The sequence below is a fragment of the Patella vulgata genome, chromosome 5, assembly GCF_932274485.2.
Source record: "Patella vulgata chromosome 5, xgPatVulg1.2, whole genome shotgun sequence".
NCBI lineage: Eukaryota > Metazoa > Mollusca > Gastropoda > Patellidae > Patella > Patella vulgata.
In genome coordinates this window covers 11,519,753-11,544,995 of record NC_065883.2, presented here as the reverse complement: position 1 = coordinate 11,544,995, position 25,243 = coordinate 11,519,753, and the positions used below count along the sequence as shown (strand labels likewise).

The following is a 25,243-nucleotide window of genomic DNA, read 5'->3' as shown; positions in this document are numbered from 1 at the left end:
GTATGACCTTGAATAACTATCTCAAGTTGTAGCGAATGAGAACAAACTATTAGTTGACCATTAGCCATTCTAAATTTTAGGGATTGTTCTAATTTATGAAGTGGTAAACCACTGAGATACGAAGATGACTCAATAGTAAATGATGAGATTAGTGATCGAGTAGCACCACTATCAAACAAAAGTAAAGCAGAATGTCCATCAGGGAAATTACCTTTACAATAATTACGTTTTGACAATTGTATGTTTAAAGGTTTGGTCTGTGATGATGACATCGGGAATTTATTCGGAGCAATGGAACAAATTCCCTGTATTAAAAATCCTGATTATGTTTGTCAGCCATGTGCCTTTGGCGGACGAAACAAGAGCGCCAAGTATGGTTAGGCTTTCCACAGTAGTCACAGACAATTTGACGATTCCTATGACTTTGAAAAAAATCTTGGTGATTTGGAGAAAAATCTTGACGACTTGAAGAAAATCGACTGTTATAATATGATCTGTTGTTATGTCTTGAGAAATGAGAATTTCGATTTTGTCTAGGGCTATGAGGTCGAAATTCATTGGTATGGCGTGCCTTAGGACTGATTGAGTGATCGATGCGTCGATTATCATTGGAAGAAGAATGATGAGAAGATGACCGTCTCCGAGGAGAAGAAAAACCTGAAGCAAATTGTCGTGATGGGCGTTCCAGCTCTAGCTTAAGATCAGCTAAATCTTGTTTTAAGTGTGCTATCTGAGTATCCTTGTCATTTTCTGCCGTGAAAAAGGTTACTTCCTTAGTTTTACTGTCACTCTTGTGAATGTCAAAGTAATACTGAGCTTTGAGAGCTATGTCAGAAATAGAAGTCCTGTCATTAATTGACATTGCCACAGCTTGTTGACATAATGATGGCAAAATGGAAACAAACTTGTATCGCAGTTGTGCATCAGCTATGTCCAACTGTCTTCCTAATCTCTGAAGTTCCTCTAAATTTTCAGAGGGCGGTTTAGTTTCGTCATAACAAAATGAAGCGTAATCCTTATGCAAACCAAAGGGCGTCCGATTATCAGAAAATCTCTCAATAAACTGAGTGCGGAGATCTGCCAAGCTTCGGAACACTTTACCTTCTATCCATAGACGTGCTTTGCTTTTTAATGTTTGCCTGAAGAGACCAACCATCACATTAATTCCTGCAACATTGACAGGGTTCTGATCATGATTATGATGTTCTAAATAATCCACGAAAGTCAAATAATGTGCTGTAGCAAGATCCCTACTTAGGATAGACCCATCAAATTTATCAGCATTAAAGGGCTTACCTTGAGCCATTTCAAAGTTGTACAAAATGAACTTATGAAATGCCACAAAATTAATTATGAAACAATATATATACATGTATCAAGCTTACAAAATGTTAGAAAACTAATTACTAAACAATATATCAAATTAACAAAATGGAAATTCAAGTACTGTACACAAATAACACATTCACCCAACACAATCATACAATACAATCATACAATATCCTAACAACGATAACCAAGCAGGTAAAACAAACACAAGTCAATAATATTCAATGAATGTCGATAATTGAACAAATGATTTATATAGGAAAATATCACACAAATGTCACTGCAACTGCATATGCATCAAATCACTGTAGACTGTAGATTTCAAAATGTTACTATTACTATTAAATACTATTCAGTATGAAGCTAAAAACTGGCATGTTATGTTATAATTGTCACTGGACTGTCTAAGGCTAGAATTAAAAGTCGGTAGGCCTATACTACATCTACAATAATTGGTCTTCTCTGGGATTATCTACACCACACTGCCTGCTCAAGAATACTAAATAATATTACTACATTCACAGTCACATAAAACTGGAAACTGGATCGAAATCATAGTATGAATTGAAAATTAGGTAATGATGATGTAAGTTGAACATAAACATGGTTTAAATTATTCTGTCTTCAAGACTAGGCTCTCCAAAATAATTTCAGACTTTGGATAATTGTAGGCAATGTAGGGCTATCTCAATCTGATCTCATCTGCACAATGAAAATTCTCAAAATTAGAATGATACTAGATTGATTAAAGTTCCATCAGTTGACTAATATCAGTAGAGTTCAAGATATACAGTAAAGTCAAGCAGTATTGCTTAGTCCATTCTAAGAAAGCACATGGAAAGCACATGGCACAGATATGAAAAGCACATGGTACTCTTAAACTGTCACAAAAATCTGATTAAATCCATAGTTTGGTGAAAAACATACAAAATATGAAGCACAATAAGTTTAGGATGTTTTGCATCTCCACCATGTTGTATTCGGATCCTTGGATCCAGGGGTGTTACACATTTATATGTGGGTGAAAATAAAAATCAACCATTCTCCATGTTAGAATTCCAATCTCTATCTTTATTACTCTAAAAGGCAGAAGAACTACAACATAAGGGAGACAACTTGTGTCTGCTTAAACATAAGGTTTCAGACCACAATGATATAGAATATACCACAATATGACACTACATCTAGTAAAGACACGCAACTGATTTGTAGGGACTACAAGACTACATTGTACAAATTGTATATTATTACTGAAAACATAGACTTTTAGAATGAGGATTTTTTTTTGTTTATTTTTTTATTTGTGGTGCGGTTCCCCGGCAATTAATAATCTAGATTTGAGTTTTAATGTTTTCTTGTAAAATAGATATATGATAAATTTTTTATTCGTGGTTCAGTTCCCCGGCACTTATTAATCTAGATTTGAGTTTTAATCGATTTCTTGTAAAATAAATATATGATAAATTTTCTTTTTATTGTAGGATCCTGATGTACCCCTTTATTTACTGCGTAATGTTTGTTTTTTCTGCGACACAAACGGTATACAAGCTTTAGAGCAGTGTTTTGAGAAAGCAACACCTGAGACTTTACCTTTTAATTTTGCTCATTTACTGATTCATTTAATTGCTAATGTAAGTTATTATTTATAAATCATTTTAAAACAAGTCTCGTTTACATGGAAAAACTATTCTTTACTGTTCTATCCAGATTCTCTGTATAAATCATTATTAGATCAGTCGCGTTTTATTTTTTATTTTTATTCACAATATTTTTATGGGAATTCTCCTGTCGTTATTAATATATGTTTGGTTAAAGTGTCATGTACTAAATTTCACTGCAAGAGTTTTAGATACTATTATCTTAGGTGTCGACTAAAATTAAGTGATAGAACATATTATTGACGGGAGCCAAGGTGGCTCAGTGAGTTAGGACCTTACAACCAGGATATATGGGGTTAGATACTAGTGTTTGCCATTTTTTTTTTCTCCCCAGGTTTTCGCCAGTCGTCCAGTTGACATAAAAACTAGGCCCCGTTGATTGTCTGTATATTGACTATATTTTAACCTGTATTTTAGTTGATCATCTGTATATCTGACTATTTTTTAACCTGTATTTTAGTTGAGATTATGGATGAATATACCAACAGTAATGCAGTGTATAATACCACTCAGATCAGCTGTTATAAGGTATGATTAATTATAATAAAAATAAAAGTGCACTTTTAACGTGCTAAATGCCATACACAGTATATTCCCATAGTGCTACAAAAAATTTAATGACATTATGGTTTATGTTTCTACGTCTCATAATACTAGAGAGTTTTCTGCAGAACTAACTGCTATTGTGTTTTATCAAATGAAATCTAATGAGGTGTACTTAAAATTACCATGACAAGGGATACTAGCAGCAGAAAGGCAAGAGCCTCTGTTTTAATTCACATCATAAGTTCCATTCAGCAGCTGACAAATTGCCATGACCCTTTTCATATTATTTTTATGAAACTCCAGATTGTAGGGCTCGATGTTAAGGTGTTAACTAATATAAAGCATGGTATTTAAATATTACTGAAACATATCAACATTTGAGAGATTTCAAATCCCTTTTGAACTACAGTCTTGAGAAAGTTGATTCTGTAAAATGAATATCCATCCCAAAAATGGTTCAATCTAAAATTTCCCACCATTCAGCTTCCCTTGAAGACAACATCAACAAGCTAGCACCATCTATCTGTTGGTAAAAATATTTTGATATGCCTCTATCTAATCCGATTGGCACTAAGCCAAGACATTATGTACTGTTCATATATTGATTCTGTTTTCTTAATTAAATATTCAATACAGTAATCAATGATTGATGGAGAGTTAAAAGCATCTATGTTGGTTTTTTTTTTTAGATATATGTGTAGTTTATCTGATAGAGAATTACGGAATGCTGGTAGTAGAAATATGACGGAGTTAATGTGGGCTGCCGTCAAGGAACCATTAGAAAATCATTTTAGTTTTGATAAAGAGGGTTTACAGCTGGGTTTTAAATATTTTACTTGTACCACCTTGACGATAAGATTAGCAGGGATAGCACAAATTAATGTAAGTACATGTTGGTATAAAAGGGGGTTGGGTGGCTGAATGGTTAATGCGTGCACGTTGGATCATAAGGTCTGTCAGGTGGTGTGTTTTCGATTCCCCGATTGTATGTGACAAGGAGAGGGATTGCTTGTCCAACCTTGTGGGTTTTCTCCGGATCCTCCACTTTCTTCTCACTTCTAAAGACCCCTACGTGCAAGTGATTTATTGAACTGAAATTGACCCATATGTTAGTCCCAAAATGATCTAGTTTGTGTTAACTGAACGTTGAACCCCATTTCTCTCTCTCTCTCTCTCTGTATATAAAAAAAACTAGCGGTTGACCAGGTGTTGCATGGACTCCCCGAAACGGAGAAAGTATAACTCTGAAATTTGAAGGCTGTGTCATTCCCTGACTCGAGCTGCCCTTATACTCCAAATCTCATCCTCATGGCAACCCTAGACAAACATATATAGAATATAGGTATGATTGATTCTCACCAATTATTGGATGATTTCAACATATCAGTGATTTCTCTGGGTTCTCCAGTTCCCTCTTACTGCTGAAGCCACCTATGTGCAACCATATACCAGTTCCAAAATGATCCTCTTTTTGTTGAGAGAACTTTCAACCTCTTCTCTCTCACAATATTTGTTTGAAACCTGATGCTACATTTATATTCCTGGAATCCATCGACATGATGTAACAGATCTTTATTTCATATCTAATCACTGTGGATAAATATATTTAAATTTATATTTTTCAGAGTCAAATTAATTTATATAATGATAGTTGTAATAATGAAACATTTATGGATGCAGAAAGGTAATTATTAAATTATATTACAGACCTGTAAATAATGGTTTTAGTTGTGCCTGATAAATTGTAGAATATAAATATATCAACATTTATAAAGCACATAAACACAATAATTCTGAAGTTTCTTTGGGGGGGTTGGATGGCCGAATGGTTAATACGTGTGTGCTGTATCGTAAGGTCTGTCATTGAGTCAACTGGTGTGGTTTCGAATCCTCAGTTGTACGTGACAAGGAGTAGGGTCACCTGTCCAACCTCGTGGGTTTTCCCCGGATCCTCCTTTTTCCCCCCTCTGCTAAAGACCCCTATGCGCAAGTGAATTATTGAAATAAAATCGAACCATATGTTTGTCCCGAAATGACCTAGTTTGTGTCGAGTGGACGTTAAACCCCATTTCTCTCGGAAGTATCTTTAGGTAAAAACTACATCTTTCAGCACTCTACTATGTTATTCAGTTCTGTGTAAAAATGAAATAAAATGATTTTTATTATTTATCTAGTGTTGGAAATGAACTTGCCCAATGGTTGATTGAAAATAAAATAGTTGAACATATATTTGGTCCAAATCTACATGTTGAGGTAAGTCGTATTGAATGTATACTATGTTCAGCATGCTGTCCCAGTGTGTTAATGTATAAAACTGGTTACATCGGTCGATCGTGTGTTCAACATGCCGTCTCTGGCGTGTTATTGTATAAAACTATTTATTTCTGTGTTCAACAGGCTGTCCCAGCGTGCTCTCTTCAAAAACTTTCAGTTTGAAATTTTTATAATCTGATTAAAACACAGATCCTATTTCATTTAGTTTTTTTATAGTTCAAAATTTCGTTTTATTTTTCTGTACTACACTAGGATCTGGAAGAGTTGTTAAATTACCAGCTACTTCTTGGCGTGCCATGCACGGAACTGTGGGTAAACCACTAGGCCATCGAAAGTATAAAAAAACGAAACGAAATAAAGATCTGTATTTTAATCAGATTGAAATTTTAAAAATACTTTGTTTACGAGTCTCAAGTGGCTATACTTTCATCAAGACCCAGAATAACTGAAAATGAAATTGGTTTGACCATATTAAAATTCTTTCTTGTTTCAGATAATCAAACAAAGTCAAATGATATTAAATTTTCTGGCTATGGAAGGAAGAATAACAAATGAACATATTGATTGTATATGGGCAACAAGTCAGGTAAAATGATATTAGATTTAAAAATGGGTGGGCGGGTAACCGCTTGAGTAGGTTTATATAACTAACCTTGTGGGTTTCTTTATACTCCTGAAGACCTATTCATAAGCGATTTGTATTTAAGTAAAACTTACCATATGTTAGTCCTAAATTGAGTAGTTGTTTATATCATCTATTTTTCAGTTTATCATGTTTGAATTGAACCTCCAGATTTTACGGCGTGGTTTCCTCTTGTCAGTGATGCCGGATGGAGGGCCTGACAAGGACAGCTGTCTAGTCGTTCGGATGGGACGAAAAACCGAGGTCCCTTGTACATATTGGCGTGCATGTAAAAGATCCCTTGGCAGTTGGAATTCAATATAAGAGTAGGCCGTAGCGCCGCGGCCCGGGCAAAATTTCCCTCGTAGCACACTGTATGGCGTATGCCCGTCTTCATTAGCCCAGTATAGGAGCAAAACAGTAGGACGTTAAACCCCGTTTCATTTCATTTGAATTGAACCAGTTTTGGACTGGTCAGCGGCTGTAAGAAGACATTTTTAGTTTATAATCGAGCCAGGACTTTTATACCAGTTTATAGATATAATAACAAAACCTTTTTTTTATGTTTTTAGTTGAAGCATTGCGGTAAACAGGTGTATGATATTTTAATACCACTGATAAAAAATCTCCACGATTTAACACCAGTCAGGCATTTATTGAAACTAGTCTCTAGTCTAGATATATCAGCTCATACAGAATCAGTAAGTATATACATGTACTTCTCTCATAGCACACTGTATGGCGTCTGCCCATTTCTATTAGTCCAGTGTGTGCAGAAAAGTAAGAAACTTCATTTCAACCACCTTTCAAAGAAAGCAAGGGACTGTTGAATTGAGTTTGTCCGTCTGTCACACTTTTATGGAGCATGTTAACCTAGCTTCTAATTGAGGTTGAAACTTGGTGTAGATAGTTATTAGGTGAATGATGAGTTTTGCAAACCTCCCTACTGCATTAGATTTTTATTATTGAATGTCGGAGAGCCAGAATAATTTTTTTCCTATGACCAGGTATATTTATTCATTAGTGGATGACCCGCCTCTGCCTATAACTCTGAAACCGGAAGTGGTAGGCCAATGCCACCTAGCCCATGTTACTCCATGGTCCACGCTAACCCTATACACCAAATTTCAGCCTTGGGATAGCCCTTGTGTAGCTGCCAACCATGAACAGACAAACAAACGATAGTCACAAATTTTTGTATAGATACAGTATCTTGGTATGATTTGGATTATTTTGTAGACGTTTATTACATTTATTTTAACAGACACTGTATTTGGCGTCTGCATTGATCAAGTGCATATGGAATACTTGTGCATCTGGTCACGGTCACGGCGTACCACAACAAATCCACCCACAATTACAGTCAACATACACAGCTTTACAAAGAGAACGAGAAGCAGAAGAAGCCATGAAAGGTAAAATATTTATATTATTAGAGTTAACTGAGTTGTAATTACTTGGAATTAAACTTGTGAATCTGTGGTAAATAGTCATTTTCCAGGGACATCGGACTGGTTCAAGAAGACCCTTCCGGAATTTTCAAGTGTTCTTCCACTTGTCAGGATAGTGCCTGAGGGGTCGACAAAGAAATTGGGCTTCATGTGATTCGTAAAATCATGGGGACCGAAAATAACATACATGACTAAGCCGGTTTCTTATTTGTCAGTGTTAAAGACTAAGGCTGACAAAAAAAATGTCCATTTATTTGGATCGACATAAGGCAGTTCAGATTTCTGGCAAGAAGAATCCTCTCTATTAAAAATGCTGACCCTGCAAAAAGTACCTCCTGTATTAAAAATGAATGATTGTATTGAGTTGATGAAACATTTTATTGCATAATATTCAGATTATAATACCTTGTTTTTTACCACCAGGTAAACATGGCAAACATTCTGTGAGTAGTAGTGAAGAATCTGATGGTGGAACTAAATCTAGAAATATTAACCCTAAACAGGTAGGTTTCGAATCCCCTGTTGTACGTGACAAGGAGTAAGGCCGTCTGTCCAACTAAGCGATTGAAATTTCTGCCCAGCCTCGATCATCATTACTAAAGTCAGTTCGATAAACAACATAGTCTCTATTATCCATTTCATCGTTAAATCGTGATGGAAAGTTATGCATCTGATAATCCACTAAAAATCGCAGGCTAGCGATGCCATCTAGAGTTGATTATGGTCTGGATTAATATTTTAGATAACATTTCAGGCCTAAAGAAAGACCTGCAATAGACAGATTTAGCTCTTGCATAATGTATGTTTAATTATAAGATTTTATTGAATATTCCTGATTACTTTTCACCTTTATTTTGTTGCTTTATTTTATATATAGTGTTGTAATGCCTTGAACTCGGAAGAACTTGAGTTAGGCGAGTGTTGTCCTCATCATCATATCCATCACACGAAACCGGACACGGGTGAGTCGGACAGTAGTATGGATGGTAATAGCGATCTAAGCGTCGGAAGTGAGGATAGCGGAGGAGAGGAATCGGAGGTGGAGTTACATCATAAAAACGCTAAATTTAGACTCGAGTCGAAGGTGAAATTAGTTGAAGAAAGTGAAAGTGATGTTGAAGGATCAGACTCCAGTGAAAATGGCGGAAAGCCAAAAGAAAAACGAAAAGGTAAAAAGCGCTTACGGAAAGTTACGGTCATGAGGCTAGTGAGGAATGATGGGAATGGACATGAAGGTGATACACAGAGTGAGGAATCGTGCATGGAAGATTGCGGACATTGTCATGACGAAGATTTAGAAGAGGGAGAATCGGAATTTATCGATTCAGAAGATGAGAAGGATCTCGAGGAAGAAGCCGATATGGCTAGTTTCAGGCATGCGTGTGAACAAACAGATGAAAGTTCCGATTTTGATGTAGAGGATCCAGAAATCAAACATCTTCATCGATTCAATACTCAGCAGGCGATGAAACATAAAGCACATCAAGCTATGTTACGTAGAGCTATGATGCAGTCACATCATGTGTGTCCGAGTGACGATGGTGCTGTTCCGGGTACGTCGAAGCAGTTCCAGGATAAACCAAGCGAAACTATAGAAGTAGAAGACAGTAAAGAACCAGGCGCGTCTACCAGTGATGAAAATATTTCAAAATTAAAAGAAGAAGAATCACAGGTTTGTTTTTTAAATTCTAATTTTTTTATACGTCCAGATTGTCGTCACCCCTGTCCGTCCGTCCACAATTGTTTGTGAACAGTCTACAGGTCACAATTTTTATCCGATTTCAATGAAACTTGAAATATAGGTTTATCACCCTAAGATCTCCGTTCCTTTCGATATTGGCATGTATCGGACTGTAACTTCATGGATTATGGCCCCTGATTGTACGAAAAATCACGTTTTTAGCTTGTGAACACTGTAGAGGTCACAATTTTTATCCGATTTGGTTTAAACTTGAAATGTATGCTTATAACCGAAAGATCTCGGTTCCTTTCGACATTCGCGCGTATAGGACCGTAACTTCCTGAATTATGGCCCCTGATTGTACGAAAAATCGCGTTTTCAGCTTGTGGACCCTATAGAGGTTTTATTCAAGTTTATTATAGTTGAATGCAAAAATGAGACGGAATAGTCCATTTACTTGCCTGAAAATTTCAGATCAAAATACTTAGTCAATGTTATATTATTTAAAGAAGGCAAATCGGTAACTCAATATCATCCACTGTCTTCGACATTGTAGTCACATGATCATTGATGTTGTTATCTTACCGTGAAGAGGTTGGGCTTCTCATATCCAATATTTAAGACAAAATGAAAATTTTTAAAATTGACACACGAATCCCGTGCCAGAATGCCTTTAAGCGCCATTTGTAATGAAGCGACTCGATGAATGAGGCTAAACATACCCGACCAGAAAATACTACCAGTGTAGACTGGAATAACCAGACACCAAAGACCGCCATTCAATTTGAACTTTTTGCGTTTGCGTGTTGCGCTGAACATAACTGATTAGAAATTACAGTAAAAACAAACGATTGAATGTGAATCAGTTCATATACATTCGTAATACATTATTATATGCGTTGCGACCCATTTGTGTCCATTTCTAGGTGCCAAAATATAGCGATTTAACTCCTTGAAAGTGTTTTTTCTCATATAAATTTGAAATTCTAATTTTACAGCATGTAAATTGCCTGACAGGTATATTCTCAGGCAGTTAATTTCAAAGCGAGTGAGTCAACTAAACCTTATGTAGTCAAGATTGGTGAATTTGAGTGGAATGAGATCACTGGTTCTAGTGTATGTGTTTTATATTTGTAGAAATCTGATGTCGCAATGATTGAGACCGGTACTGAATTTGAATCTGATGTACAACAATTAACTAGTGATAAATCAGAAGTAGAGATCTATGATTGTAGAGAGGTTGTACAACGTCTACATCAGACACATAGACAGAGAAATATTCAGAGGTTAGAGAAATTTCTTATTCATTCGTGGGGAGTGGGGTGGTTGAATGGTTAACGTGTGCGCATTGAATCAGAAGACCTGTCATTGAGTCAAATCGCATGGTTTCGATTTCTTGCTTGTACGTGACAAGGAGTAGCGGCCCCTGTCCAACCTCGTGAGTTTTCTCTGGGTACTCTGGTTTCCTCCAACTGCTAAAAAGTACAAGCGACTTATTAAAATAAAATTGAACCATATGTTAGTCCTAAAATGACCTAGTTTATGTTGAGTGGACGTTAAACCTCATTTTGCTTGAGATTCTCACTACAGAAATTTATTAGAGGCTAAGAAACAAGTTCGCTAGCTGTTGTCTTGTTTCCCATGTCTAATAGTGACAGGAAGTTATGTCAATTGGTGTTTTTATTTCAGTGAGTTTTCGGAAGGTATTATGAGTCCAGATGAAGGAAGTTGTCATAGTTCTCGGATGAGTACCAAGTCAGAGAAAAACATGGCTGATTTCGATGGTGAGGAGGGACTGAGTGATGAGGAATTAGTACAGATCAGTGCAAACGCACATTATAATACGCAACAGATGCAGGAACACATGTCCTCCATGTATTCAAATCACGTTCCAAGAGGTACGATTATCATGTAAAACTGTGATTAAAACACAGATCCTATTTCGTTTCGTTTTTTATAGTTCAAAATTTCGTTTTACTTGTCTTTACCGCACTAGGATCTGGAAGAGTTATTAAAATTGACGTGTTCTGGATGATGTGAGGGATTAGCCAATGAAACGGTCTGTTACGTCGAGCTGTGGGTAATCCACAAGAAACAACAATGCTGATTGTTTAATAAAATATCTGATGTCATAGGATCAAAAGTCGCTCATATGACCTCTGACGCGACTTCCCAAAACAACTGGTCAGATCTTCATGTATAGCGTAGGCAATTGAAAGTATAAAAAACTAAACGAAATATTTTAATCAGATTGTATGTAAAATAATCAAATACAAATCTAGCTTGTACAAAAGAATATATAAGCACAGAATAAGTTCAAAATATGGGACCAGTGACAACAAAAGTAGTCAGAAGTCTCAAGTCTCAAATATTGAAGTAGTCTAAAAATATCTTGGTTTGTTGGTTTACTCAATATCTAATATTATTTGTTTTATTTTCATTAGCTGTTATTCATCATAGACCGGTACAAAGGGAGATAACTACTACCCAGTCTTCTAGCTGTGATATGACGTTTGATGACGTCTGTAAGAAAGGGAATACATTATTGTGGGATTTAGTACAAGAAGAAGCAGCGGTATGTAGATTTAATTTCTGGGGGGTTGGATGGCCGAATGGTTAGCGTGCGCTTTGTATCATAAGGTCTGTCATTAAGTGACAAGGAGTAGGGTCGCCTGTCCAACCTCGTTAGTTTTTTCCTCACGCTGCTAAAGACCCCTACGCTCAAGCGAATTATAGAAATGAAATTGAACCATGTGTTAGTCCTGAAATGACCTAGTCTGTGTCGATTTGACATTACACCTCATTTCTCTCTCTCTCTCGCTAGCTACATCACTTTCGTTGATAAGAAATAATTCCTATGAAAAGCAAGAAAACAAACAAACTTGAATCCTAATTTAAAAACAGAATTTTCATTTCTTTGGACTAAAGGTTATGGTGGCAATAAGGAAAATAATTATTCTGAAAGTACGAATTGGTTAATGATGAAATTTTTTGGGTGGACAACCTTTTTAAGTGTGTGTTCCAAAATCGGCCCAATCTTTGATACAAAATATTTTCACATGTCAACCTGAATTTTTTGGGAGCACTATATTACTACTATACTACAAACTATCTTGTTTAACGTAGTCATTTGAATATAAGTTGTTATTTATTTTTGTAAAACTGTATATTTTAGCATCTTCTACCAGAAGGTTTAGCTGTAGAAGCCGAGAAAGCCCTGTATTCGTTAGTTTGTGTATCAACAGATAAACGTATAAAGTTAAAGTTTATTGCTGCTTGTATAGAAAACGTGGCTAATCACAGGTATAGTATTCATAATATCTTTGTGTCTATTCCTTCCAATCTCTTGGATTTTCTCTGGGTCCTCCGGTTCCTCCCACGGCTAAAGACCCCTACGCGCAAGCGAATTATTGAAATAAAATTGAACCATATGTTAGTCCCGAAGGACGGCCTAGTTTGTATCGAGTAGACGTTAAACGCCATTTCTCTCCCTCTTTGTGTCTATTTCAATAGACAATAGGAGGGGTTTGGTGGCCGAATGGTTTAACATGTGGGCATTGGATTAGAAGTCTGTCATTGAGTCAAGTGGCGTGGTTTCCATTTCCCGCTTGAATGTGATAAGGAGAAGGGTCGTCTGTCCAACCTCATGGGTTTTCTCGATGTCCTCTGGTTTCCTCCCACTGCTAAAGACCCGTACACACAAGCAAATTATTGAAATAATAATAGAACCATATGTTAGTCCCAAAATGGCCTTCTTTGTTTCAAGTGGATGTTTAACCCCATTTCTCTCTCTCTAGACAATATCTGTAAAAATGACGTTAAGGGAAATGTGCTTCCATCTGTCCCTTTTCAAAAACTCTTAAAGATATCTTTGTGAAACTTTGTACACACTTTTCCAAATTAGAAATTCTTAGATTTGATTATATTTGTGTTTTTTCAGATCGGTGGTAATTTCTCTTCGTCTTCTACCGAGAATATTTGATTCTTTTCCTAATTATAGAATAGGCTGTAGTTACGTTACTATGTGAGTATTTTTATTTTTGTGTTGTTTGTTTTATGTTTTCCTGGACAGAATTAGAGCTAAAATGAATTATGTTGACGAAATGTCAACAGTAGAAATGTTGTACGTTTAGAATGGACACACAACCAAAATTTTCTGTACTGGAATCCCAATCAGTGATTACAAACAAGAAATGTTGAATTCTTATTGAATGCAAAACTGTAACCGTAGAAATAAAAAAGTTATAACCCTAAATTCATTAGCCCAGTCGAAGCAGAACAGTAAACATTAAACCCCATATCCTTTCATTTTTACAGGTGGGCAGAAACAGAACTTCATATGATGGAACATTTCTTCAATGATCTGGTTCATTATACACATTGTGTTAAAGAAGGAAAATCGTCTCCAACAGCATTGTAAGTTATTTTATTATTTCTGACAAAAGTATTTTGCACATATTGTCACATACTCAATTACTCAACCAACTTATTCATATTATTAAGGAATAGTGGTCTGAAGCCTTCTTGAGTTCTTTGTGTTAATTGAGTTACTTCCCTTGATTAATAAAAGGCTTTGAGCCTAGATGGAATTCTGGGATGGAGTGAAATGAAAGATAGCTGTTTTTGATTAGCCCTTCTTCTTGTCATAAACAATCTTGGCCATCTGGTGGCCTATACACCCCAATACCACAATATATTCAGAGCAGCAGATATTAGTCAGGTTAGGCAAACAAAAGTGACTAGTCTCTCCGATAGTATGAAAAACCAAATGTTCGGTGTATACCATTGACAACAGATTAAAGATGCCTTAACAGTTGGATATCAAAATAAGAGTAGGTTGTAGCACGGTGGTCGGAGCAAAATCTCCCTCTTAGCATACTGCATGATGTAAGCCTATCTTCATTAACCCTGTTGGTGCAAAAACGTAGGACGTTAAAGAAGCTAAATCGCTAATATTTGGCACCTAGAAATTGACACAAATGGGTCGCAACGCATATAATAATGTAATATCAATTGAATGTATATAAACTGATTTACATTCAATCATTTCTACTTCAATTTCTAGTCAGTTATGTTCGGCCAAATATGCTAGAAGTCTCAATCGAATGGCAATCTCTAGCGTCTGGTTATTCTAGTCTACACCGATAGTATTTATTGCACTTGCTCTCCAGATAAGAATATAGGTCAATGTTAAACATGATTTGTGGAATATGTCTAGCCTCGTTCTTTGAGTCCCTTGTTACAAATGGCGCTGAAACGCATTATGGTACACGATTTGTGTACCAATGGTAAAATGTTTATTTTGTCTTAGATATTGGATATCAGAAGCCCATCTTTTCCCAGTAAGATCACAACATCAATGTTGATTTAAATTGACAAATAATTTATGTTTTCAATGTCAAAGACTCTGAATGATACTGATTTAGAGACTTAGCTACTTTAAACCTCATTGCATTTCGATATCAGTTATAAATTTTTCTTGTTTTAATTATATTTTATAATTTACAGATATTATCATAGAGAGGAAGTGTTAGTAAGATTACAATTTCTCATCTGTGTTTTCTCTACTTTTGTCTCACCAGAAATATTCAGTAAGTCCAATTAATTTAAATTATTTGAATATGACATATAGTTAAAAAACTAAACAATACACAATGGTGGATTTGGGTGGATGAGTGGCATGTACTCTAGATTATAGTCTGTCAATGATAGGGTGACCCACCATAAATAAATATCTCCATATATCTCGACAATTACGCCACAATATTTATATATATGCCAAGCCTCAAATCAGTTTCACACAATAAAAGTCACTAAATAAACGATCATGTTGTACTTAATAAGCTATGACCATTAATCATGTATAAATAATAGACTGAAAACTGGTTCCAAGAGTCGTCAATAACATCCAGACACTTTTGAGTAAAAGATAGGTTACGTGCCCTTGTTTTGAAATTAGTCTCGCTTAACCAGTCTATCGACCATTCTACGTCTGATTGACAGGTCGGGATAATCAAGACTACTTTTTTACGAAACATAACAGAAAGCTAGAACAAAAAATTGAATTTAGAAATAAGCACGTTAGGTAGCTCAACAATCGTTTTAAGAAGCTTGTAAAAGTAAAATGAAACTACTGCTAGTATCATGTTCATGTCTAACCCGAGTGATTCAGAGATATTATTTGTACTAAACCAAAAGATGCCGCTCTTAACGGTACAGTTAATGATAAAGCGATTTAAAAAATGAAACGTAATTTCTAAATCTGCTGTAATAACCAAGAAGCTTAATTTTACTGCTATTCAAAATCGTCAACAATAAATTTTTTACGGCTGTAATAGTTGATAGATTTGTAGAGAATTGCACGTGCCATGGCTATTTATAGTATCATACTGTCAGAAAGTTGGTCTCGGCACGGCGAATGTGCACGCTTCAGTGGTAGTCTCGAACTATCAGTGGTGGACTGTATTTCTGTGAGTACATATGGGTCACCCTATCAATGAATCGAGTGAATTCTGTATAGATGCAAGAATTATTATTATTATTAATATATATATTTCAGGACTAAGACAGGACCAGGTTGATATTTTATGGAATTGTTTATATTTCAGTACCACTGCTTATATTTCAGGACCAAGTTGATATATTATGGGATTGTTTATATTTAAGGATTAAGCCAGGACCAAGTTGATATTGTATGAAATTGTTTATATTTCAGGATTAAGCCAGGACCAAGTTGATATTGTATGAAATTGTTTATATTTCAGGATTAAGCCAGGACCAAGTTGATATTTTATGGAATTGTTTAGCTACAGATGATGAATGTACTGATGACTGTTTACACTGGTTTTTAAATCAGGCCAAAAATAAAGATTTCCATGCTTTAGGTGTTGATACTTTTAAACACATCTTTTTAGAAAAGGTAAGATAGTTCAATGATTTCTGATAATTACTTGCTAGAGTTCGTTTTTATGGAATTTCTTCTGGTTCTCAAGTCTGGAAATGACCTAGTTTGTGTTAAGTGGAAGTTAAACCCCATTTCTTCCTCTTATGTTATATTTGAATCCTTGGATCCTGGGGTGTTACACAGTCACATGTGGATGAAAGTTAAAAACAACCATTCTCCATGTCAGAATTCCAATCTCTATCTTTATTACTCAAAAAGGCAGTAGATCTACAACATAAGGGAGATAACTTATATGTATTAGAATAGGTTTCAGACCACAATAATATTGAATATACCACTATATGACACTAAGCTATATTTTATGTACCTGTGTTTGTATTTCAGATGCCTCAGTTAGAACCTGAATCTACCAGTATGATCAGTTTGAATTTATTTCAACAATTATCACATCTAGCAAGATACGCTAATCCTTCTTCAGATAATCCCTTGGCTGAAGATCAGGTATATTTATATTCATCTTTATTACAGGCAGTGGATGGTTACGGCTGACCCCTGGATCCATTCACTTGATTCGATATTTGTTGTATATTTCTTGCAATATCTATGTAGTTTTTCTTGTCCGCAGAGTTATCTTGTCAGTTTTGTTTTGTGTGTAGTGTGGTCCTCCTGCACTTACTGTTATATTATCAAGATTTTCTCATTAATTAGATTTAAAGTAGGGTTCTTTCATGTTCACAGGACAATGAAATCATAACAATTTTGTTTCACATAAATTGCTTTTATAAATTGCTAATCATAGAAGTCAAGTTCATAAAATATAATTTCATATAAGTGGCACATATATAAGTCATAGAAGTCATAATCATAGTGCAATGAATTCATAACAAAATATCATTTCATATAAAGTGGCACTGAAGTCATGTCTACAGGGTAATAAAATCATAATAAAATATTGTTCCATGTAAATTGCATTTATGATAGAAGTCATATTCACAGAACAATGAGACTTTGGTACACACTTTACTATCTAATTTTGTCTAATACAAAACACAAAATCATATTTTGCCGATAGCCCCTTTCTACCAAACGTGTAATTATCGATTATCTTCTCCTCTATTCTTATGACCTGATCATTCGAAATTTCTTGTTGTTCTTTTAAAATTATCTAACTTGAAATTGATAAGATCTGTTAAGTTGTTGAGTAAACCATGTTGATTTCTATTGATGGCTGTTTACACTTTGATGGTTGTAGCGTCCCTGGTTACGTCATCCATTGTTGTTATTAACAACTCAAGGTGGGCTAGAAGAATGGATTACTTTCTAACTCCTGCCTTTATCACGTGACGCAGATCACATGTCACTGATTTATACCCGTAACGTTAATACAATAATTTATCTCTATACTTCGAAATGAGGGAAATTTGAATTATTAACATGTAATATTTAAAATCATTGATTTGTTACTAACCAGTATTATTTATTTCTATTTTAGCTGTCTGGTATGAATCAGTTATGGAGTATAGCTTTACGAGCGAGGAATAAAGACGTATCTATGTCTGCCATACAGTATATCAACAATTATTATATTGGTTATGGTCATGGTTTATTAGATAAAGAGGAAGAGTTCGTTAAACGCTGTATGGACAGTTTAGTTGAAGCTCTAAGCCGAGTTAGAGAGGTAGGATATTCATTGGAACTGTAACATGTTTGTGAGGATTTAGATGATAAGGGCGAAAGAAAAAAAATAATCACGATTAAAAAGTAAAAAAAAATACTTGCTCCTTCAGTCTTTGGTTGAAGTTCTTATAGCTGAGTTAGGGAGGTGGGAAATTCATTGGAATGCAACATGTTTGTGAGGACTTGGATGATGAGGGCAGGGCAAAAGAGAAAATAGTTGACGACGTATTTCACAAAAAAAAAAGCAAAAAAAAAAAAGCTGCTTCAGACTTACTCCCGTTAGGGACTAATCAATTATGGAGGTTTACCAGTGTAAAAATATAGTTATGAAGAAATGACTAGGTGACAATTCAAAATGGGGGAGGAATTGAGGAAACCTGAGATCGCAAGAAAAGGAATGTTACCTTGGTCCCCCAAGAACCCTCTCCAGCACAACCATAGCAGTAAAGCTACAGCAGGGTTGTGAAAATCCACTAGCCCGATGCCCGGGTCTACCAGAAATAACCCCCCTCCAGCACAACTATAGCAATAAAGCTATTGAGTTTAATATCATGCCTCGTTAACTCTGATCAAATCCTTCTGAGAGTGACATCAATAATTTTGACAAAATTTGCTTTTGCATATTGTATAATCCTTTTTAAATTTGTTTTTCTAGGATCCTAAAGGAAGTCTTTTAGTTCTACAAAGAGGTCTGACATTATTGAAGAATCATCTGGAAGCATTTAGAAGACGTTATGCTTTCCATCTGCGTAACTGGCAAATTGATGGAAGTGGTATTCATAGTCATCAACAACATCGATTTGAGAAACAACCAACTCCTATTAGAATCCATCTTCAGCCAGCGGGCATGTCAGAAAAGGTAAAAAAACAATAATTAAGAAAATTTGACAAATGAAAATGAAATGGGTTTAGCGTTCTACTTTTCTGAAGTGCTCTAATAAAGCATGGCATATGAGGCACAATTTTTCTTGGACAGCAGTGTTTCCACTTACTCTTTACCGAATTCAAAATTTTCAAGGGTCTTTTACGTGCGTGCATGAGACCTTGTTTTTTTTGTCACATCCGAATAACTAGACCCTCCTTCTTACATAAGTGAAATAAACAAAGTTATACTGAGATTCTGTGTTTGGATATGGCCTATAAAAATGGTTGTAGCATTTTGAAGATAAAGCTATGCCTCATTTCTTGAGCTTTGGCAGACTGTTTTTCATGTTTGAAAACTTCAGACGAACAAGGCCAAAATAAAAACTAAGAATAAACAAAGAATTGTTTTTACTCGATTGAATTCTCTTATTCCCTCAAAGGGTTTCAAGACACAATTTGAATGTTAAGGTAATGAACTGATGTTTATTTTAACAGACACTGTTAGAAATGATGTCAACAGATCTGGTTGCCGAGTTACGGGCAGAAGTAGCAAGATGGTGGGAAGAATTACAGAAACAACAACAACTTCAGCGCCAACAACTTGAGGGTACTCATGGCGTTCAACTGTCACCCATATTGGGATCTATGCTCCATGATGGACCAATCAGAATGATTACTTTTGGTCAAGAACTAACTGTTGACACAGACGAGAAAACTATCGGTGAAATGCAGTTTAAAGACATGCAGGTATTTTATTGTTTTGATTTCAGAAGCTGATAATATACACAATAAAGTATAATTATATAGTCCATATTAAACTTAGTTAGCATATAGTGCATGCTGTATCATAAGGTCTGTCAGTGAGTCAACTGGCGTGGTTTCAATTCTCTGGTTGTACGTGATAAGGAGGAAACCGGAGGACCCGGAGATAATCCACAAGGTTGGACAGGCGACACTACTCCTTGTCACAAACAAGCATGGAATCGAAAACCACTCCATATGACTCAATGACAGACCTTATGATCTAACACACAGGCATTAAACCATTTGGCAACCGTGCCAACCCCCTGTAATAATTTAAGATGTAACTTAATGTTAATTTGAAATAGGTTACTTGGTTGTTAAAACCCTAAACCAGTCAACTGAGAGATCTGTTTATAAATAAATTGATACTCGTCCAGTTAACACAGCGGACAATCTTACATCGGTCCACATACTAGTCGCTTCCAACTTCTGATTTCCAAGGCATTATTGTCCAAACCTTGACTCTCATACCAATAAACCATTTGGTACTATTTCGTACCTATTTCATATTAAACCCCTCAGGCGCCATGTTGAATCACACAGTATTTAACGTTCTAAAACCTAACTACTTCATGGAATCAACAACAAATCTAAACTTGGGCACTCCAACCATTTTTATTTTTATTTTTATATCTAAATAAATTGATATATTGTTGTTTCAGTTGGTGTTTGTATCTGTTGGTGCCAGTCGACAACCGAAGAAAATCGATGGTTCTATTCCTCCTTCTGGTCTAACAGCTCCACCTAGAGATAAATTACCCATGATTCTTCTCCTACAAGAACCTCATTTTGATAATTTATTTATGTTGTTAGAACAGTTGAGTAATCTGGATACAGATTTAGTAGAAATGGTGAGTAACGTGGAACAAAATGAAGGGAAATTTTTTGTTTTGATGAGTTTATATTTTCCAACCAATGTTCAGATTGTTCAAGAGACAAATGTACATCAATCTCATTAAAATACAGATCTATATTTCGTTTCATATTTTTATACTTTCGATACAATCTGACTGGTTGTACTGGAAGGTCACACCGGGGGTCATACGAGCGGCTTTTGATCCTATGACGTCTATTAATTCATGAAAATATATAGTGGTTTACCCACAGTTCTGTGCATCAAATGCCAAGAACTCACCATAACAGAGCCTTTCATTTGCTAATCCCTCACTTCGGACATCCACCCCCCCTACAAAGAAATTAGGAAAGTGGAGCTTGAATGGGCAAAATCTAAGGATTTCAACAAATGTTTAACACAGGAATTATTTATATCTAGAATTTATTGTTAAAAAGTTTATAGATGATTGAATTATTTTTGTAGGATTGTCATGAAATAACTGGTTTACAAGCTGAAGCTAGACGTTTGTCTCGTAGTGTGTGGGAATTATTAATGATATTACCTACAAGCCAGAAACATCTTGATGGTTTTAAAAGTATCATGTCGGAACAGGTATGTAGTGTTAAATTCGGATCCTTGGATTCTGGGGTGTTGTACAGTTACATGTGAGTGAAAAGGGAAAAACAACCATTCTCCATGTTAGAATTCCAATCTCTTTTTTTTATTACTCAAAAAGGCAGAAGAACTACACCATAAGGGAGACAACTTGTGTCAACCCAAACATAAGGATTCAGGCCACATTGATATAGAAAATACCACAGTTTGACCGTAGGATAAATTAATATTGCATTTTCAGTAGAATACAGAGCTCACAGTGACTGTGAGTATGGCGCTGCCTCACTAATCATATTGTCCTGGGACGATTACCTGTGTTGGGGAAGAAAGTTCCTTAGCATTTGAGGGGTGAATAGCCGAATGGTTAGTGCGTCCGCGCTGAATCGTAAGGTCTATCATTGAGTCAACCTCGTGGGTTTTCTCCAGTTTCCTTCCACTGCTAAAGACCCCCTACGCGCAAGGGAATTATTGAAATATAATAGAGCCATATGTTAGTCTCTCTCTCTCTCTCTCTCTTTTCTTAGCATTTTCTAGCCTGCTTCCCCCCTGTCGCTCGTGAGGGTCAAAGAACAGTGTCTTATCTTTCGATGAAATGGGAAAAAGCTCCTCCGGAATTCTCAGTGCAGATTCTCCTTGTCATTCAGTTTCAAGGTGTATTTGTTTGAAGTCCTGTCAACAATTTATCGTGAATGTAAAAGAAGCTTTGACCGTTGGATTTTATCAAAGAGATGACAAAAATTCTGCTGCCCAGGCAAAATTTCACTCATATCCCACTGCATTTTATTTCATATCTCAGTTGTTTATTGTCTCCATCTTTTATATTTTTCAGTCAGTAATAGAAGAGAAGACACCAAATGTAGATTGGAATAATTTATTACCTCCATCTAGTCCACATCGTTTATACTACTCTCTACAGATTGTAGAATTTCTCTCACATAGTTCGAAAATTAGACGAAAATCTGTCGTAAGTAGTTCAAGTTCTATACACACCTGCATGCTGTATCATAGGGCCTGTCATTGAGTCAACTGGCAGGGTTTTGATTCTCAGTTTGTACGTGACGAGTAGGGTCGCCTGTCCAACCTCGTGGGTTTTCTCCGGGTCCTCCGGTTTGCTTCCACTGCTAAAGACCCCTTTGACGCAATTGAATTATTGAAATAAAATTGAATCATGTGTTAGTCCCAAAATGACCTAGTTTGTGTGGAGTGGAGTTAAACCCCATTTCTCTCTCTCTCTCTCTCTCTCTCTCTCTGGTCGTTCTGATAGGGTAACATGCATGTAAACTAACCCTTGGCATTTGGATTTCGACAAAGAATGGGCAGAAGCACTGCAAAATTTGAAATCAATTAGAATATAAAAATTTTTGATGAAACTGTCAAAACCAAAGTATAATGCATTAAAGACCATTATGAAAATCATTATCTGTCATGAAAATTTGGAGTGAATTAGGTCTTTTCCAGCCGACTGAGGAAGCCTTATTTCCAGGCTTGTAATTGAGTTTAAGACTGTGATACGTAATTGAGTTTAAGACTGTGATATGTAATTGAGTTTAAGACTGTGATATGTAATTGAGTTTAAGACTGTGATATGTAATTGAGTTTAAGACTGTGATATGTAATTGAGTTTAAAACTGTGATACATATTGTGTTAAACAAGCACCTGCCTTACTCTAACTAAAATGTTATACATATGTAAATTGTGTTATATTATATTACAGATGAAATCAGGAGGAGGTGATGCGTACGTTTTGGGTGATTCCGACAGTCCGGGTAGTGATCATTCCGATAATATCTGGAGTTCAAAGGTAATATTTTGGTTGCTTGTGCTTTAGATAATTCTGTGAAAAGTTCTGTCCCAAAGAAACTTTAACACATTGTAATAAACATACACAAAGATGTTTTTTCTGCAAATTTGTCCATACTATTCAAACATAGATATATATCATGTGTTAGTCCCAAAATGACTTTGTGTGTGTGTTGAGTTTAGACTCTTCCCCCACCCCTTCTCTCTCTCTCAAGAACAATATTGTATTATTGTAATGATTCTGTATATTAAACATATATTGTCTATTGCAAGCCTTTCTTTAGGCCTGAGGGGGGTTGGATGGCTGAATGGTTAGCGTGCGCGCGCTGTATCATAAAGTCTGTCATTGAGTCGACTGGCGTGGTTTTGAATCCCCGGTTGTACGTGGCAAGGAGTAGGGTCGCCTGTCCAACCTCGTGGGTTTTCTCCGGGTCCTCCGGTTTCCTCCCACTGCTAAAGACCCCTACGCGCAAGCGAATTATGTAAATAAAATTAAACCATATGTTAGTCCCGAAATGACCTAGTTTGTGTCGAGTGGACGTTAAACCCCATTTCTCTCTCTCTCTCTCTTTAGGCCTGAAATGTTATCTAAATTATTAATTAAACATTAGTTAGCTCATCAAGACCATAATCAACTCTCAATGCCATTGTTAGCCTGCGATATTTAGTGGATTTGAATACCTTTTATGACAGATGATTCAACATAAAAATGGATAACTGAGACTATTTTTTATTATCGTACAAATGGTAGTTATGACGTTTGAGGCTAGCCTAAAATTGAATCGTTAATATCTCAGTTCAAAGTGAAGCAATTGGACTGAAATTTTCAGCATATTCTGTTTTCATTATCTATTTTTAAACTATTATAGCGAGAACTGTCAGCTCTTTATCTAATCTTCCATAATGCCCCTTTAAGAAAAATACCATATTATTGTTTTGAATCTCTCCCCTGTCATATTAATGACTTTATTGTTGTCTATTTTAGTTTATATCTAAAGGTGGATTAAGTCATTTGTTTAATATTTTTATGACGGGATCACTACAACCAAAAGAAGGTGATGTTTGGAGTCAGGTAAAATAATATTCTATTAAAACAAAAGAAAATTTAATTCCAAGAACTGCAAAAATATTACTTTTAACAGTTACTCCCCTTTGTTATTTATTAAATTGTGCATGTCATGCTTAAATTTTACTTCTTTCATTTTTGAATTTTATTTTCTAAAATGGAATTCATGTACTATATACTTTATAAAACCTATTTTGAATTTTTATATTTCTAGTGGAATCAGGAATGTTTGGCATATTTATTACGTCTGATGAGTCAGTTTGCCGTTGGTTTGTCTGATAACGATTCCAGTGCTGATGACGAATCGTATGAAAGTCCCAGAAAGAAAATTAAAAAACAAAAAGGAATAAATGAGAAGATTATTATCCCTCGATTAAATCAGGTATTGTTCTTCTTACTCAGAATAAACCATATGTTAGTCCCGAAATGACCTAGTTTGTGTCGAGTTGGCATTAAACCCCATTTCTCTCTCTCTCTCTCTTACTCAGAATGAAAGGGGGTTGGATGGCCGAATGGTTAGACTTTTGATCAATCTATGTCTGTCATTTTCATGCCAGTGAATTTTAACCCTTGTTTCAGCCAATTTTGTCTTGCTGATCATGCCAGGGAATTTAAATGATTAACATATTTTCTCGTAAATTATATAAAAGAAACAAAATATATATGATCCAGTTTGTGGTCTTTATACAAAATACAACATAAATATGGCTTCTAAAGACCCCCCCCCCCCCCCAAAAAAAAACACCCCAAAACAACGAAAGTAAAACAAAGGTTAAGAAAGAAAAATATACTGTGTAATTAATTATCTGTTTGGTATACAGTTTGTTTAAAAGAGAGTTAAAAAGACATATGTAACAAAAACAAAAGAAAACCTTATTTTTTAAAGATAGGACAAGGTTGAAAGAAACGTTCATATTTTCAGATTTGATCATAATAACTTAAAAGCGCCTAAAAAACTGCGGTTGAATAAATATGAGATTTGATTATGTTTTTTTTTCTATCATATTTGATTGAAATTTTCAGAGCACATTGAATGATTTAAATGTAGAATCAGTACTAAAGATTTTGATGCAGATTTTATATGAAGCAGCTTTACCAGAGTAAGTGGTGGAAAAG

At 35.5% G+C, this 25,243-nt stretch overlaps 1 protein-coding gene across 1 annotated transcript in view; it reads left to right on the top strand.

The window, feature by feature from the left end:
• The window catches only part of LOC126821593 (ubiquitin carboxyl-terminal hydrolase 34), a 32,640-nt gene extending 9,661 nt beyond the window's left edge, over positions 1-22,979 (top strand). Inside the window, exons 5-10 of the mRNA XM_056100927.1 lie at positions 2,811-2,960; positions 3,448-3,515; positions 4,223-4,415; positions 5,159-5,217; positions 5,708-5,866; positions 22,976-22,979. Coding sequence (XP_055956902.1) covers positions 2,811-2,960; positions 3,448-3,515; positions 4,223-4,415; positions 5,159-5,217; positions 5,708-5,866; positions 22,976-22,979 — 633 coding nt within the window. The remainder of the gene's footprint in view (positions 1-2,810; positions 2,961-3,447; positions 3,516-4,222; positions 4,416-5,158; positions 5,218-5,707; positions 5,867-22,975) is intronic.
• The last annotated feature ends 2,264 nt before the right edge of the window (positions 22,980-25,243 follow it).